General features: G+C 69.7%; 1 protein-coding gene across 6 annotated transcripts; it reads left to right on the top strand.

The window, feature by feature from the left end:
* Nucleotides 1-34: 34 nt before the first annotated feature.
* On the top strand, nucleotides 35-15,060 carry TSPAN4 (tetraspanin 4). Of its 6 annotated transcripts, none has more exons than XM_054725871.1 (9): nucleotides 35-116; nucleotides 3,656-3,750; nucleotides 6,263-6,342; nucleotides 11,488-11,679; nucleotides 12,070-12,144; nucleotides 12,745-12,846; nucleotides 13,106-13,237; nucleotides 13,529-13,612; nucleotides 14,301-15,060. In XM_054725871.1, the coding sequence occupies exons 3-9, from the start codon at nucleotides 6,280-6,282 to the stop codon at nucleotides 14,367-14,369; spliced, it is 717 nt and encodes a 238-aa protein (XP_054581846.1). In that variant the 5' UTR covers nucleotides 35-116; nucleotides 3,656-3,750; nucleotides 6,263-6,279; the 3' UTR covers nucleotides 14,370-15,060. The 6 variants fall into 6 exon arrangements, with proteins under 6 accessions (XP_054581846.1, XP_054581845.1, XP_027992328.1 ...); XM_054725870.1 differs by lacking the exon at nucleotides 35-116 and adding an exon at nucleotides 146-228; XM_028136527.2 differs by lacking the exon at nucleotides 35-116 and adding an exon at nucleotides 245-567.
* Nucleotides 15,061-15,228: the final 168 nt, after the last annotated feature.

Genomic DNA, 15,228 nt, shown 5'->3' on the forward strand with positions numbered 1-15,228 from the left:
GGCGCCGTGGGCCTCGCCTTCCCGACGCGACGAGCTTGCTTCACGCGCGCGTGGGGTGGCCCCAGGGGGCCCGCGGCCACGGCAGGAGCGGTGGGCGCCCCCCGCCGGCAGCTTTGGTACGTCCCGGCCTACGGCGTCCGAGCGCGGCCGCAAGGGCTCGGCGGCGCGGTTCGCGTTTCTCGTGTTCGCACGACTGAGCGCGGCGCGGCGGGCGGACGGCGCGCGCAGGTACAGCGTCCGCCCGCGGGGATGCGGCCGGAGTCCCGCCGCTCGCGGCGCCGGAGCCGGGACCAGGCCCGGGCCCGGGCCCGAGAGAACCGGCGTGGACTCCGAGCCCGAGCGCTTAGCCCCGAGCCGAGCCGCAGCAACAAGTGGCGGGGCGACCCCGCGGCGGGGGCGGAGGGTCTGGGCGCGGCCACGGGCGGGTCTTCCCGCCGCCCCTCCTGGCCCGGCCCCGAAAGGGGTCCCCTGCCCGGAGCCCCTGCCCGAGGCCCGGGGGTCTCTGTGGCTGAGTTCTGGGGTCTCCTCGGGGTGCCGCCCGGCCCGCTCGATACCGGCCCCGGCCAGGTAGTTATCAATAGCCGACGGCGGGGGGGCGCGGGGGGGCGATCGGTCCGTGGCGCGCTCGGCCGGCGGCTCCTCCCCGCCTGCGCCGTGTCCATCGCTTCGCCCGCGTCCCTCCTCCCTTCTTCCCGGGGAAGGGGCTGCGGGAGAGGGGCCGGATGGGTCCGCACCCGCCCCGGACAGGCTGTGCTGGGTCCCGCGATCTCAGGGCGTCGGACCTCGCTTGTGAGGACAGGAGCGGGGCGGAGAGGATGGTCAGGGAGGGCGTCGCGGAAGAGGCGCCTTTTGAGTTGAACCTTGAAGAACACGGGGTTTCACTAGGGGTGAGCCTGAGTGTGTGAACAAGGACGGATCCTGGCAAAGGGAACCCTGGGCAGGGGCCTGGAGGTTTTACCTGCAGGGTAGCTCCAGGAGGCAGGTTTGGGCTAGGGCCAGGGTAGGTGGTGGAGCCAGAGGTGATGGGGCAGGAGCCTGGAGGGTTTACAGGAAGGAGAATGTGTGTCTGGAAATGGGGTGGGGTGAGCCCCATGATCCTGGGCTGGGGCTGGGCGTAGGCTTTGTGCAGGGCAGGCTCCCTGCGGGAGGCGAGCATTGGGCTGCGGGGCTGGTTGTGTTGCCAGGTGGCACCTGTGGCTTAGGGTGTGTGCAGGCTCGCTGGCCTGGGACAGACATCTGGGTCTCTGTTGGGTCCCAGGTGGCAGCTAATTGTCCTCTCAGACCTTAGTTGGGGGGGCAGGGAGATTGAGGGTCCTCTGGGTCCTGGGTAGAGCTGGCCAGAGCTGCTGCCTGCCTGGAGTTTGTGCCTCCACCTTTGCCTGGACCCTGGACCCCTTCCCCAATGGCATTTGCCATCCCCCATCCTGCCACGTGCAGAGCCACGAGCCAAAGCAACTTCCCTTCCCTGACACCCCTCAACCCCCCTCCCACTGACTGGACGTACATCCTGTCCCTGGCCAGATGGGCAGGCTCGGGGCCCTGAGTCACAGTGGCCTGGGGTCAGACCCAGGCTCAGCCGCAGAGGCTGCCAGAAGTGGTGGAGGTGAGAGGGAGCCCAGGAGGGCCTGGGGGTGTCCGCGGGTGGACCATGGGGAGGGGGTGGGGGCCGAAGGCCTCCTGGAGGCGGGGCCAGGCCTGCCCACCAGTGCTCCGCGGAGGGAGCCTTTGTTTACTGGGAGTGAGGGGAGCGAGTCTCCGCCCTGATCCGCACCCGAGCCAAGTTGACATTCCTGGAATTCTGAGAGCCGGATGTAGATTTGGGGGCGGTGGCAGCATCCTCTTCCCGAACTTCCTCCCTCCAGCTCCCTGATTTCCCAGGAGAGGCCATGGGAGAGAGCGGCTGCCCGTCCCAGCCGTGTGCGTTGCCCCAGCGCGGGTGCGCAGAGGCCCCTTGGGGCACTTGGGGTTCTCGGGCCTCCCAGCTCAGCTCTGCCCCGGCTGGACCACAGGAGCCCGGGGAGCCTCAGAGGTCAGCCCTGCCCCCCCCCCCCCCCCCGGCCCTGAGTGGCTGTGTGTGTGTGTGTGTTTGCGGGTGTGTGTACTGGGGAGCACGTTGAGGAGAGAGCCAGGCTCTCTTCAGGGTGGCCAGGGGCAGGAGGGAGCCATGGGGGCCCGGGACTGGTGAGGGTGGGGGGGACTCTGCCCGCCTGCCGGGTTCGTGGGGGCCCTTGCTGACCCCCTCTGCGGAGTGTCAGCACAGATATGGCCCGGGCTTCTGGGGAGGACCAGAGGGTGGGTGCAGGGTGTCCTGTCCCAGTAATGGGGGGCGTGAGGGGGGAGCTGTGCTCACATGGTTTGGAACTCATGAGCTATGCTTCCTGCCAGCAAGGGTCACTTGAGGGCAGGCAGGGGATAAGGGGAAATCCAAGATTGAAGTTTTCGCTGCTGAGACTCTGGCCTTGCGCGTTGTCCTGGAAACAGGCCCCGCCCACTGGCCCTGGGTCACAGCCTCAGTTTCCCCTTGGGGAACCAGAGCTGTGCGGCTGGCGGGTCTGAGCGTGGCTGTGGGGACGTGGGCCCGGGCTTGGCCAGTGGCTCCGGTGCTGTGGCTAGCTGTGTGCTCACCCTGGATGCGCGGGGTGGGGCGGGCGGGGCCCATGAACACTCAGGTGTGGGCTCCTCCCCAGAGTCAGCGGGGCGCCCACCTCTGCGCCCACACTAGCCCCGGGGCTGGGGCGTCGTGCGTGTGGTGTGGCAGGGGTGCTGGAGCCTGGGTGGCCCTAACCTCATGACCTACCGGGCACCCCTGGGCGCACGGCCTTTGAGAATGTCCCTGTCTGCCCGCCCGCCCGGTGCCTGGCCTGATGTGGGCTCCCTGCGGGGCCCGGGGGCGCAGGCCTTCACGGAGGTGGGGTGGGCATACACTGGGCATCTGAGGCCCGGTGCTCCCAGGGCCTTGGTAGGTGGGCAGGCACCCCTCCCCCAGGGTCCTAATTGTGTCCCCCTCCACCTCTGGCGCCACGTGGCCTCCAGCTGAGGAACACCGGAGGGGAGGAGGAGGAGCCGGGGGGCAGGCCCTGAGCTCGGGTTGGCCCGGGGGGCCCAGGAGGAGAACGGGCCCTTGGTGGCCCCTTCCGGCGGGACCCCTCCTTGGAGCAGGTGTCTCCCAGCCCCTGAGGCCCTGGTTTGGGTCAGGGAGACAGCCCGCCTGGGTCCTGCGTGCGGAGGGGGTGCCAGCCTGGTGTCTGCGTGCCCCTCCCCCACTTGGGGGCTGGGTGGGCGCCGGGCCCGCGGGGCTGAAGCAGCAGCAGGAAGGGGACACCACAGGCCTGTTTGTGTTGGCCCGGCCTCCCGGCTCCTCGGAGCCGCCTCAGAGCTGCCGCCGGCCCTCCACCCCGAGCTGGCTGCCCTGCTGGGCTGTGGGCGGCCAGGCCCTGCGGCCACTGCGGGCTCGGGGGCCACGCAGTCAATCGCCTGTCTGTCCCTCCGCCCCAGGCCTCCACCTCTGAGGCGGGGCTGCCGCTTCCTGGCCAGGTCCTTGGTGCTGAGCCTTGGTAGAGCCAGGAGGGGCCGTGGCCTCTGAGTAGCTCTCACTGCCCAGGCCCTGCCCACCCCCACGAGGTGCAGCCTCACCCTGCCCGTCTTCCCTCCGCAGAGCTCCCGCCCGCCTGCCTTGGCCCTGCTGACCCCGCGCCCGCCCGGCCCGGCCTCAGGGCCACTGCACACCGCCTGACTCCCGTGCAAGCCCAGGTACGTCACTGCTGGCCGGGCGGTGGGGAGGTCTGGCTGCCTCCTGGCTTCGCCTGGGCCTGGGCCTGGGCCTGGGCCTGGGCCTGGGCCTGGGCCTGGGCCTGGGCCTGGGGCCGAGCCAGCCGAGGCTGCCTCCCCATGTGCTCTGCTGGAGCCCCACCTGCTGCAGGAAGGGGCTGCTGTGGGGGAGGGGCTGGACTTGGGGGACAGGATCCCTGGGGAAGCCCCCCACCTGTGTCCACACCCCAACTGACCCTGGTGCTGGGTTGGGTCTTCTGGTTTCATCTCAGACTCACCTGCTCACCTGGAGTGATGGCACAGGGTTTGGTAGATGAGAGTGGGGGTGGCGGGACTTTTTGGGGGACGCTGGGACAGCTCTGGCTGAGGGAGATGGAACTGAGGGCATCCAGGGTGCTGGGCCCAATGTGGAGACCCAAGCCGACCCCCCCCCCCCCCGCCCCCTCTCCCGCCTGAGCCCCAGCGTGATGAAGGCCTGGAGGGGAGCCCATGGGAGCCCTGCCCATCACTGCCCCGCCCAGGCCTGGCCACCAGAACCCACTGTTGTCCTCGGAGGCCCTGCCCTGGGAGCCGGGCCCCATGCCCACCCACCTCTGGCAGCATCTTCAGTACAAGGGGCGTGGGTGCATGTTGGGGGGGTGCAAGTCACTGGGTGTCTGGGACCTGGCTCGGGTCCGGTCCGAGTGTGGGGACGATCCTGGGCTCGGACTTCCGCCTGGGCTGGTGCAGGTGGAAGTTGGGCCCTCGGTCCACGAGCTTCACAAAGGCGGTCGTGGAGCGTCACACCCGCGAGGGCTCCGCGTGGCCCGCTGTCCACGTCGCGTGCGGGCTCCCGGCCGCAGAGGCAGGCCTGGGCGGGGCTGCCAGCCGCCCTGGCTGGGAGAGGGGCAGGGTGGATCTCTGGGCCCGGAGTGGGCCTGTCTTTGGGTCCCCAGCCATCACCCTGACTGGGGATCGAACCCTGACCTCCCGGTTCATAGGTCAACCACTGAGCCAGGGGGCCGGGCACTTTTTATTTATTTCCATTTTATTTGTTAATCCTCACTGGAGGATATTTTTCCATTGATTTTTAGAGAGAGTGAAAGGGAGGGGGTGGAAAGAGAGAAACATTGATGTGAGAGAGACACATCGACTGGTTGCCTCCCACATGTGCCCCAGTCCGGCGGGGGATCGAACCTGCAGCCGAGGTACATGCCCTGACGGGGAATTGAATGAATTGAACAGTGACCATGGGCTGATGCTCTAACCACTGAGCCACACAGCCAGGGCTCCGGCCCTCTCTTTAAGTCTGAAAACTTCCCAGACCTGCCTTGCAGAGTGACCCCCCTGCCCTCCCCAGCACCCAGGACTCCCTCCCCGCTTGCCCTCTCTCACCCTGACTCCTCTTAAATGAAAGCCCTGCCTCCCCGCAGCCTCCCCACGCACCGTCCCCCAGGTTGGGTACCCCAGGCCGACCCCTGCCACCGCAGGCGCCCTCCCCACCCAAGCTGTGAGCTGCAGGAGCTCTGGGGTCCCAGGGCAGCCCCCGCCCAGCCCAGGGTGGGGGTAGGGGAGGCTGCTCGGAGAGTGGGAACCCCAAGACGTGTTGGGCTACACTCCCTGGCGCTGCGTTGTACCTCGCTCTGGTCCGGAGCCGCCCCAGGTCCCACCGGACAACAGGGGTCACTCATTTGCACGGAGCTCCGTCTGGGCGGCTGGAGGTCCCCGAGCCCCGCCAGGCCCCGCGCAGGGCGGCCCGGGGAAGGCCGGGGCAGGCCGGGGCGCCCTTCCTGGGGCTGAGCGCTGCTGGGACTAGCCCCCCGCCCTCCGTGCCCCTCCCGCCCCCCACTGGTTCCCCGGCCTCCGCCAGCCCCATCCTCCCTAGCGAGCCCGGAAGGGGAGCGTGAGGGGCGCCGGGCGGGGCGGGCGGGGGCGTCGCCCGGGGCTGGGATTGGCCGGCGCGGGGCCGAGCGGTCGGATTTGCCCGGCGGCGGGGCCGGGCGGGGAGGGTCGGCGCGGGGGCGGGGCGGGCGCAGATTGGCGGGGGGCGCGGGGCGGGGCTTCGGGGCTGGGGCGCGGGGCGCGGGGCTGCGGCTGGCGGGCCGGGCAGGTGTCCGGACCCGCCGGGTCTGAGCGGGGGGCTCGCGGCTGCTACCGCGGGGGGCCGGGGAGGGGTGCGGGGAGGGGCGGCCGGCGGGATGCGGCGCGCGGCGGCGGCGGGGGGCGCGGGGCGCTGAGCCCGCCGGCGGCCCGGGCGCGATGCGCCGCTCCAGCACCGACGAGTCCACGTACCGGCGCAGCCCGTCGCCGGAGGGCAGGGAGCCGGGCTTCGCGCGCGGCGGCCCCTTCCGGCGCTACAGCAGCCTCTACGGGCGCGGGGACGGCGGGGACGCCGGCGGCCCGTTCGGTCTGCACGGCGGCCCCGGCCCCAAGGCGGCCCCGGCGCGCTCCCCGCCGCCCAAGGGCACCAAGTACGTGGTCTTCTACCTGGACCTGTCCTTCATCTTCCTCCTAGAGCTCCAGCGCTGCGGCATGGCGCGCGGCTGCCTCCAGGCCGTCAAGTACCTCATGTTCGCCTTCAACCTGCTCTTCTGGGTGAGTGGCCGGGCCGGGGCGCCTTGGCTCTCGGGGGGACCCAGGGAGAACCTGCGCCGCTGGAGCGGGCGGGACGTGCGGGTGGAGAGGCGAGGTCCCCGGTCGCTGCTTGGCCGGCGGCCAGGGCTGGACCGGCCGGTGGGGCGGGGAGTCCAGCCGGCCTCCTCCCTGGGCAGCTGGGCGGCGGCCTCTTCCCGAGGGGGATGCCCCCCACGAGCGTGCCCGTAGCGCTGCCCGGGGCACCTGCCAGGGGTCCGCATGGTCTGTGTGCTGGGCTGGTGCTCCGCTCCGCTTCCCTCCGTCCCGCAGCCTGAGTTCTTTCTTTATCGCCCCCCCATCAAGTGGACCCACCTACCAGTCCCAGGGACCCCCGCTTATGAGGGGTGTAGGGGCGAAGTACCCCCGTCTCTGGAGGCGTTGGGAAGGGAGAGTGCGCTGTGGGGGGTGGCCGGCTCGGACACTGAGTGGGCTGTGGGCACGGAGGGCCACCCTGAGTGTCTGCGGGGTGTCTCGCCTGCTGCCTCCTCCTCCAACAGGCGGGGGCGGCTTCCAGAACTTTTGCTGAGCCCGGAGGTGCTGTGTCTGTCAGGTGGCCCCTCCCCCGGGACGGGGACAGTTGCGGCCGGACCCATGCTGCAGGGAAGGGGCGGCTGTCACACCTGCCCGGGTCGGAGGAGCCTGGCCAGGCCTCGGCCCACAGGCTGGGCGGGGGCGGCTGCTGGAGAGGGTGTCAAGGTCACTCCCGGGTCCTTCACTAATTCCTGGGCCAACCCCCCTCCTCCACACCTGGGAGCAAGGGGCGTGGCTCTCGCTCCCTGGGCTGTGGACCGAAGGAGGCTGCATTTGCATGCTCATTTGCATGCGGTCCAGTTGAGGACAGATGCCTAGAAACCCAGGTCTACCTTTCGGCACCTCCCTCCATCCTGGGCCCTGGCTCTTCTCTCTCCCACTTTGGGGGGCAGCTAGCCTGGGGTCAAATGTGGGGTGTGACCCAAGGCGGCTCTTGCCCAAGATGCCTGCTTTTCGGAGGGTCACCCTAGGAGTTTGTTCTCTGCCGGGGGCTCCTGGGAGAGGGGGGCCAGGCCCGGAGCCCGCGGGGCGGTGGGTGCGGCCGGAGCTCCGAGCAGACAGCGGCAGGGGCACCGGCATGGGTAGCAGTGACGCTGCAGATGGGACCAGAGCTGCAGCCACAGGTGTCACCAGGGGGGGCATGTGGGTTGTGGATTGGTTGGGGGCAGTGGGGTGGGGCATGGCCAGGTCCCTGCTTCTCCCCTCATCTGCCTCAGCCACCGGGACACCTGCCTGCGTGGAGAAGAGGGGTCCCTCACGCGGGCCTGTGCGCAGAGAGCTCGGGGTCCCCAGGCGGGGCCTTCGCCTGCGAGTCCCCCGGAGCGTCCCCAGCAGCTCAGGCTCCGCCACGCCGGTAACGGCCACGGTGGGGAACCCCGGCCCCTTCACTCAGCCCCCGACCCTCCGCGGGAGCTGCAGACCTGACTTGCAGTTGGGGGGCAGATGTTGCCATTCTTGAACGGCTTGTAGATGGTGCCCTCCACCATGCCCAGCCCCCATACCGAGGCTGTGCCGGCTGCCAGGTGAGGGGCTTCTGGGCACAGGCTTGGCCCCTGTGGGCACCCAGCCCTCCCCCCCATTCCAAGGACATGGCCTGCTGCCCGGCCATCTGCCACCCTGAGCCGTGTGGCCAGAGAGCCGTCGGCAGAGGTCCTGCTGGCACCCACCTGCCCTGGGCCTGGAGGTGGTGGCATCCCAGCCATGCCCGAGGCCAACTGGAAAGTACGCAGACAAGGAAGCAGCAGCAGGAAGGCGGGTCGCAGCCAGGGACAGGTGAGGGCAGGGTGCGTGAGAGGCAGGGGGTCAGTGGGGCAAGGCTGGACCCTCCCCTCCCAGGCTGTCGTGCGCTCAGGGTCTGCTGTGGTCCGGCTGGGTTTCTGTCTAGCTGGGGAGTGGGTCCAGCCGTGCCCCAGGCCGTGAGCGAGCGGCTGGGGAGGTGCAGGGTGGACACTGGTAAGCTTGGGGTGGCGTCCTGGGCCCCCAGCTTCGCCGTCTGGCCGGCCTGCCCTGGGAGGGCTGGGAGCTCTGGCCTGGGGAGCCAGGCCGGCTTATCCTCCTGCCTGTGCTGTTCTGTGTCTGCATGTAACGGGGCCCATTTTTCTCCTGCACTTGGAGGCTGTAATTTTCCTGCCAAAATGTTTTAAAAGCTGCATACGCAGAAACATCTCGAAATTACAGGTAATTTTATTAAGCACAGGCGTGCAGCGTTGTGCGTGCTCTGAGAGAGTTTTGGTGACTGTTCTGTGTAAATGTGCTTGATGTGGAGGGCCCGGGGGGGTGGGGTCCCGGGCACAGGGCCGCGTGTTGGGAGCTGTGAGGGTGCGTGCGTCGTCGCAGGTGACACTAGCGGTGAGAGGCGTCTGTGACGACGTGGGCCGTGGGCCTGGGTCCCCGGTGTGGATGGCGTGTGTCTGGGTCTCTCCTCCACCTCAGGCTGCGGGCCAGGGCATTTCGTGGAGTGTTAGTTAAGGAAACGCCCCCCAGGGCTGCCAGTGGGGCCCACCCCTCCTGGCCCCGGACCCCGGACGGCCCCTTCCGCCGTCTCTTTCCTCGTCCCCACGGCTGTGCTGCCCGGCAGCTTCCCCTCGGAGCAGCGTGCTCTCCTTTTCCCGCCGACAGGAGCCATCCGCAGCCTTGAGGCAGAGGCAGTCTGGTTTTAAGTAGCAGCTCGGCACCTCCCTCTGTCAGGGCCCGGCCCCAAGAGGCAGCCTCACCCACCGGGCTCAGCCTGAGGCCCAGCGCTGTGAACCGGTGAGGGGCCAGGGGCCAGCGAATCCAGCGGTCACTGTCCTCCGTCCAGAGGCCTGGCTTACGAGTTCCTCCGCAGAGAGGTGGGCCCCTCCCTGCCCAGGTCCCTCCCCTGCCCCGTGCGGGTCTGCGTGGCGTTATTCCTGCACACAGTGCCCCAGCCACAGTCTCCTCCCCTCCCCCACGGGGTCCTTGGAGATCCCACGAGACCCAGAGGCCATGGGGATGAGGTGCTGGGTGTCCCGATGGGCATGGGGACAAGTTGGGGCTCAGCCAGGCAGGCAGGCAGGCAGGCAGGCGGGGGAATGAAATGAGTCCGTGCTCACCCCTGCCTCCTCTGTGCCCCGAGTGGCGGCTCCCGTAGACAGGCTCAGGGTGGCCAGGGGCGCTGGTGGCCTCCCCTGCAGTCAGCACCAGGGACAGCGCCATCCCTGGTTGCTGGTGGGACCTGCCTCTAGCCCACCTACACGTGGGGGCACACACATCTCCCTACAGTCAGCACCCTGCCCGCCTGGGCTGTGCCCACGCCTGGCTCTGAGGTGAGGATGGTCTGGGGGGTGGTGTGTGCGTGCCTGTGCCTGGATGTGTGCGGAGTATGAGGAACCAGCTGCTGAGTGTGTGGGGGGGGCAGACACCCGGTGATGTGTCCAGTGAGTGGGTTCCCGGATCTCCATCCGGGCAGCCTCCCCGGGCGCCCGGCCTCCGTAGCCGGGTCACAGTCCCGTTCCATCGGGACCGCTGTGCCGAAGCCTCGAAGGTTCTAATCCCATGCGGGGCAGAGGCCCTTGTCACACAGGGAACCCCCAGGCCGGTCGGGCAGTGCCGGGGCTGGTCAGCCTCTGCACCCGGGTCCCCCAACTCGGTACCGAGAAGCACGGGGCCCTCCCTGCACTTCCTGCCCCTGGTTGGTTCTCCCGTCGGCCGCTGCAGCCCCCACCTGCTCTGGGAGGGGCACAGCCGGGTGCTGCCCAGAGGGACCCCAACGCCATAGGAGGCCTGGGCTGAGCTCACCCCGCCCCGGTAATTGTGGTCTCCTGCCAGCCGGCAGGCTTAATGCACCATGTGTGATGGAGACAGTGATGGAGACGAGCGGCAGCTGCCGCCCCCACGCCCCCGCCCTGTGGCCGGCTGACGGGGGGAGGGGCTCAGCCCACAGGGCCTGCCGGAGCTGTGGGTCCCTGCCTCGGTTGAGGCCCAGGCCTAGGGAGCGGGCGGGTGGCTCATCGCCCAGCCTCGGTTCACTGTCGGGGAGATGGGTACGAGTCTGGCTGTTGGGCTCGGGAGGCTTTTGTGGGTGATGCAGGTCTTGGTGGCCCGGGTAAGGAACACTGCCCCTGGCGTCGGCGGCCCAGCTGTCCTGGGTGGGCAGGTGAGCACTCTGAGGGGTAGTTGTGCCCGGGGCTGCCCTGAGGCCAAGCCCATGGGGGCCGAGACCAGACTGGCAGGACGCTCCTGGGCCCTGGGGGCGCGCAGGGTCCCACGACTGTCCAGTCCTAGCGTGGGGCAGGGCCCCAGGGCTGCCTGGCCTTCCCGAGCCATCAGCCGTCGGTCCCCAAGTGCTGGCCAGCATTCGTGGGGCTGCCTGCACCCCGGAACACAGCCTCCGTTTCATCCCGAGCCGACCCAGAGCCCAAGGCCTCAATGTCTGAGGGAGGGGGCTGGAGCCACAGCCCCCTTGGCCGGCCCTGGGCGCCCCCACCACCAGGCGAGGCCGAGAGCCCTCTCTGGTTCATCGCCGCCCCGCCTCTCCCCCTTCTTCCTCTCATTTTAATTGGTTTTTGTAATAATGAGCAATTATGAAATCCGGTAAGAGCTGTGGTGGCTGAGGGAGGAGGCAGCGAGGGCGGGAGCAGGCTCCGCTCCGTGCCGGCCTGCACTCCTGGGGGACCTGTGGGTGCTGTGGGCGGCCCACCCAGCAGGAAGCCGGACTTAGGAAGAGCGAGCGCAGGGTCCTGCTGGGGCCTCTCGGGCGGGGCTCCCTGGGCTGCTCAGGTCGAGGCTGGGCTGGAGGCGGTGTGGGTGGGTGAGGTGCAGACTGTGTTCTGGGGCGGCGGGGGGTGCGTCTTGGAGGGTGGGGTTGGGGGGTGCTCTGGGGCCCCTGCCCAGGCTGCCTCAACAGGCGCCCCATTCATGATAGCGAGTGCTCAGACCAGCGCCTCCCCCCAACCCGTGTGACCAGGCCCTGGTGTGGGGCCCTGCTGTCCGTCACGGTGGCCGTGGATCGGGGTGTCGGGACAGGACCGGGAGGGGGCCCTCGAGGTGCACGCGGGCTTGCCTGGACGCCCCTGCTGCTGCCTCACCGTGCCTCTCCCCTGCCCCTCGGCCCAGCTGGGAGGATGCGGCATCCTGGGGGTGGGCATCTGGCTGGCCGCCACGCAGGGGAACTTCGCCACCCTGTCCTCCTCCTTCCCGTCCCTGTCGGCCGCCAACCTGCTCATCGTCACCGGCACCTTCATCATGGCCATCGGCTTCGTGGGCTGCATCGGGGCCATCAAGGAGAACAAGTGCCTCCTGCTCACCGTGAGTGCGGGGCGGGGCCTGTGCGGGCGCGGGGCGGGGCTTGCGTGGGGCGGGGCCTGGGGCGCAGGCTCCCACTCATGGCTCCACCTCCTGGGCTGTGGGCTGCTCTGAGAGGCCACAGCTAGGTAGGGGCCTCCCGAGTCAGGACACGTGCCCCCCGTCACACAGGCCCGTCTCCCGAGACCGCCCCTTCGGGACCCCAGCTCCTGCCCCGCACCCCCACCTTCGCCCTGGGGCCCTTTGTGGAGATGCTCCCGGGCTGGCCGCGGCCTTGGAGGTGGACTTGGGCGGGATGACGGTGACCATGACGGCCCAGGACAGTGTGCTCCAGGGCTGGGCGGCTGGGCCGGAGGGCTGGGTGCTGAGCCCGTGCCTCCCCCACCCCTGCAGTTCTTCGTGTTGCTGCTGCTGGTGTTCCTGCTGGAGGTCACCGTCACCGTCCTCTTCTTCGCCTACACCGACAAGGTCAGCCCCCGGCCAGCGGCTTCCAGGGTGCCGGCCAGCGGCTGCCTCAGCGGCCCCTCGTCGGACGCCCAGCTCCCTGGGGGTAGTTGTCTCCCACTTGTTCCCTTAACCGTCCGTTTACGTCAGTCCGGGCTCACTCACGCGTTTGTTCCCGGGCTGTGACCGGGACTGTGACTTCCTGCTCACCTGCCCTCCTGCGCGTGGCGCTCAGCTGGCTCCCGCCGCCTGGGCAGGACCGCACTCTGCGGGGAACGCTTCCTGTTCCCGGCACCGGACACGCTCCAGGCCGGGTCCTTCCTGGAGGCCTGGGGGCGGGGCCTGGTTTGCTCCTCGCTGGGGTGTAGAAGCCTCAAGGCCCTCAGCCGATGGCGCGGTCGTGTGTGCTGACCGGCGGGCACGCCCGGCTGGAGCCTGTGCACCTGTGCGTCCAGCTGAGCGGGCTGCTGTGTCTGACCCATCCAGTGCTCAGCACCCAGGGGCCGGGAGACGAAGGACTAAGCCCTGGGCGCTGCGGGGACTTCTGGGGGAGGTGACTCCAGGGAGGGGCGAGGGCAGGCGTGGGTCTACGGGGAGGCCCTGCTGACCACGCGGCCCCTGCAGATCGACAGGTACGCGCAGGGCGACCTGAAGAAGGGCCTGCACCTGTACGGCACCCCGGGCAACGTGGGGCTCACCAACGCCTGGAGCATCATCCAGACCGACGTGAGGGGCGGGCGGACGAGGGTGCGGGCGGCCCGGCCGGTGGGGCGTGCGGACGAGGGTGCGGGCGGCCCGGCCGGTGGGGCAGGACGCGTGGCGGGTGGGGCGTGCGGACGAGGGCGGGCGGCCCGGCCGGTGGGGCAGGAGGCGTGGCGGGTGGGGCGTGGGGCAGGAGGCGTGGCGGGTGGGGCGTGCCGGACCTGTGGGCGCTGGATGTGTGGCGTGGGCCCCTCAGCGAGGTCCCGCCTGGTGCCGCCCGCAGTTCCGCTGCTGCGGCGTCTCCAACTACACGGACTGGTTCGAGGTCTACAACGCCACGCGCGTGCCCGACTCCTGCTGCCTGGAGTTCAGTGAGAGCTGCGGGCTGCATGCACCTGGCACCTGGTGGAAGGCGGTGAGCCGGCGCCCGTCCCGCCCGTCTGCTGGTTTGGCCCCAGGACCTGGGGGTAGAGGGCCAGCCTCGCAGCAATGTGCCCCGGTGACACCCCCCCTTTCTCCAGCCCCGGTGACACCCCCTCTTTCTCCAGCCCCGCTAACACCCCCCCTTTCTCCAGCCCCGGTGACACCCCCCTTCTCCAGCCCCGCTAACACCCCCCCTTTCTCCAGCCCCGGTGACACCCCCCTTTCTCCAGCCCCGCTAACACCCCCCCTTTCTCCAGCCCCGGTGACACCCCCCTTTCTCCAGCCCTGCTACGAGACGGTGAAGATGTGGCTCCAGGAGAACCTGCTGGCCGTGGGCGTCTTCGGGCTGTGCACGGCGCTGGTGCAGGTACGGAGGGCGGCAGCTCCCCACTGAGGCCCCGGGGAACAGCCGCAGATGCCCTGCCCCCGTGGAGCCCCGTCCCCAGGCAGAGGTGGGTCCGTGGGGGGGACAGGGACCCTGCATGAGCGAAGTGGATGAGGCGCAGCCTGGACACCTCTCTGTGAGGACCCTGGGCACCCCCAGCTCTGCCCCTGCAGCCCCTGCCCAGCGGGTGGTGCTCACAGGGCTGATGGCAGGTCCAGCTGGGGGCCCTGCCCCCTACCCCTACGGAACCCTGAGTGTCTGCATCCAGGGGGCTAAGCCGTGTCAGTCACCTTGGTCAGCCGGGCAGCCCCCATTCCTGGGTTCGAAGCCAGAGCAGATGAACACGATTCCAGTTGGATGAATGGGCAAGGGGCAGGGTGCTGGGGCCCGGCAGGTGGGGAGGGGGCAGCTGACGCACGATGCAGCCGCCCTGAAGCCACCTGCAGAGCCCAGGCTGGCCATGCCAGGGAGAGGCGGGCCTGGGGCTGAGTCCCAGGAGTCCCGAGGTGCCCACTATGCCTGCAGGGCTGAGGGGGTGGTTGTGATGGACCCAAATTGCCAAGGGTGGGGGGCCATCCCGAGGAGGGGCTGGGCGCCCGCAGGCAGGACGTGGCTCTGTGGCTCCGCTCAGCCCAGGGCTCCCCCCCCGCCCCCCCTCGTGTCCCCACAGATCTTGGGCCTGACCTTCGCGATGACCATGTACTGCCAGGTGGTGAAGGCCGACACCTACTGCGCATAGGCTGCCCTGCCTGCCACCCTGCTTCGCTGCCAAAGGATGCCACCCACCGGGGAGAGGACCTCGTCCCCTGTGGGCCTCTGAGCACGTGCCCGAGGGGCAGCCGGCGCCTTCGGCGTCCACACCCACGTGTTCCCCAGAGCAGCTCTCCCTGGGACCCTTCACCGGGCTGGGGTGGGGTGAGGGCCTCCTGCTGGCCCTGGTGCTTGGGGCGGAGCCCCGTCATCACATTCCATGTGGGGCCGGGCAGGCCCCCCCCCCCCCCGTGCCTCTAATAAAGTGCGTGGGCAGCAGCCCCCTTTGTCACTGCCCTGACTCCCCGGGGGCCCCCCACCACCGTGGGGCTGGTGCCTGGAGTGGGCTCTGCGACACACGGGCTCAGGCGAGCTGCCAGCCAGCAGGTGGGGCTGGTGCCTGAGGACGAGCCCCCACACCTCCCCTAGATGAGCCCAGCCAGTGGTGCAGAGGCCCCGGGAACCACCAGGAGCCCCGACCTGTCCATGTGTCTGTCCCCCTGCATCTCTGTCCCCTCCCTTCCTCCCCCCCCCCCCCGGGTGTCCTCAGCAAGGGGAGTGCGGTTCCTTGCTGCCTGTTAGGGGTTCCTGCTTTGTCCTGGGAACGTGGCCCCGAAGTGTCTGTACGACTTTGCAAATAAAGGGGCCGTGGGAGCGAGCAGCTGCCAGGCCCAGCACCAGCCAAGCACCTCATGTGGCTTCCTGTGGCCTGGGCTGATGGGCAGTGAGGGGCTGGGGCTGGGGCCAGGTTGGGGTGGACCTCTCAGGAGCCTCAGGCTGTGGGGCACCTGACACCCGCCCACAACCCCCATCCGGCCTGCTCCGTGGTCCTGCTTTGGTCAACCCAT

This window comes from Eptesicus fuscus, chromosome 13 (genome assembly GCF_027574615.1).
Source record: "Eptesicus fuscus isolate TK198812 chromosome 13, DD_ASM_mEF_20220401, whole genome shotgun sequence".
Classification (NCBI taxonomy): domain Eukaryota; kingdom Metazoa; phylum Chordata; class Mammalia; order Chiroptera; family Vespertilionidae; genus Eptesicus; species Eptesicus fuscus.

Bases quoted from the DNA above. Each gene is read 5' to 3' on its own strand.
- TSPAN4 (XM_054725871.1), top strand. From the start codon at position 6,280: ATGGCGCGCGGCTGCCTCCAGGCCGTCAAGTACCTCATGTTCGCCTTC. The intron at 12,847-13,105 runs GTGAGGGGCGGG...TGCCGCCCGCAG, and splicing joins GGAGCATCATCCAGACCGAC to TTCCGCTGCTGCGGCGTCTC. The intron at 13,613-14,300 runs GTACGGAGGGCG...GTGTCCCCACAG, and splicing joins TGTGCACGGCGCTGGTGCAG to ATCTTGGGCCTGACCTTCGC.